This window comes from Mirounga angustirostris, unplaced genomic scaffold (genome assembly GCF_029215605.1).
Source record: "Mirounga angustirostris isolate CCGP_5_RB_7025 unplaced genomic scaffold, mMirAng1.0.hap1 SCAF_1, whole genome shotgun sequence".
NCBI classification, from domain to species: domain Eukaryota; kingdom Metazoa; phylum Chordata; class Mammalia; order Carnivora; family Phocidae; genus Mirounga; species Mirounga angustirostris.
Genome location: NW_026991709.1, coordinates 174,387,540 through 174,388,415, shown reverse-complemented (window position 1 = coordinate 174,388,415; position 876 = coordinate 174,387,540). Strand labels below are relative to the sequence as shown.

The 876-nt window shown below is 43.7% G+C and overlaps 1 protein-coding gene across 1 annotated transcript; it reads left to right on the top strand.

The window, feature by feature from the left end:
- The first annotated feature begins 243 nt into the window (after positions 1 to 243).
- LOC123834751 (small ubiquitin-related modifier 1-like) lies at positions 244 to 654 on the top strand. Its single transcript, XM_045863786.2, has one exon. The coding sequence runs from the start codon at positions 292 to 294 to the stop codon at positions 595 to 597; it is 306 nt and encodes a 101-aa protein (XP_045719742.1). The 5' UTR covers positions 244 to 291; the 3' UTR covers positions 598 to 654.
- Positions 655 to 876: the final 222 nt, after the last annotated feature.

Here is an 876-nt window from a genome sequence, read left to right as displayed (position 1 = left end):
ATCAAAGACCTGTACGTCTGAAACAAATAATACATTATATGTTAAAAAAAAAAAAAAAAGAAGAAGAAGAAGAAGAAGAAGATAGCAGGAGGGGAAGAATGAAGGGGGGAGTGGAATCAGAGGGGGAGATGAACCATGAGAGACCATGGACTCTGAGAAACAAACTGAGGGTTCTAGAGGGGAGGGGTTGGCGGATGGGTTAGCCTCGTGATGGGTATTAAAGAGGGCACGTACTGGCTGTCTACCCGAGGCCACTGCCGTGCGGAGACCCTGGGTGAAGCCACCGTCACCATGTCTGACCACGAGGCAAAACCTTCAACTGAGGATTTGGGGGATAAGAAGGAAGCAGAATACATTAAACTCAAAGTCATTGGACAGGATAGCAGTGAGATTCATTTCAAAATGAAAATGACAACACATCCCAAGAAACTCAAAGAATCATACTCTCAAAGACAGGGAGTTCCAATGAATTCACTCAGGTTTCTCTTTGAAGGTCAGAGAATTGCTGATATTCACACTCCAAAAGAACTGGGAATGGAGGAAGAAGATGTGATTGAAGTTTATCAGGAACAAACAGGGGGTCATTCAATGATTTAGATATTCTTTTTATTTTTTTCTTTACCCTCAATCCTTTTTTATTTTTAAAAATAGTTCTTTTGTGGGGTGCCTGGGTGGCTCAGTTGTTAAGTGTCTGCCTTCGGCTCAGGTCATGATCCCAGGGTCCTGGGATCAAGCCCCGCATCGGGCTCCCTGCTCCACGGGAGGCCTGCTTCTCCCTCTCCCACTCCCCCTGCTTGTGTTCCCTCTCTCGCTGTGTCTCTCTCTGTCAAATAAATAAATAAAATCTTTAAAAAAAAATAGTTCTTTTGTAATGTA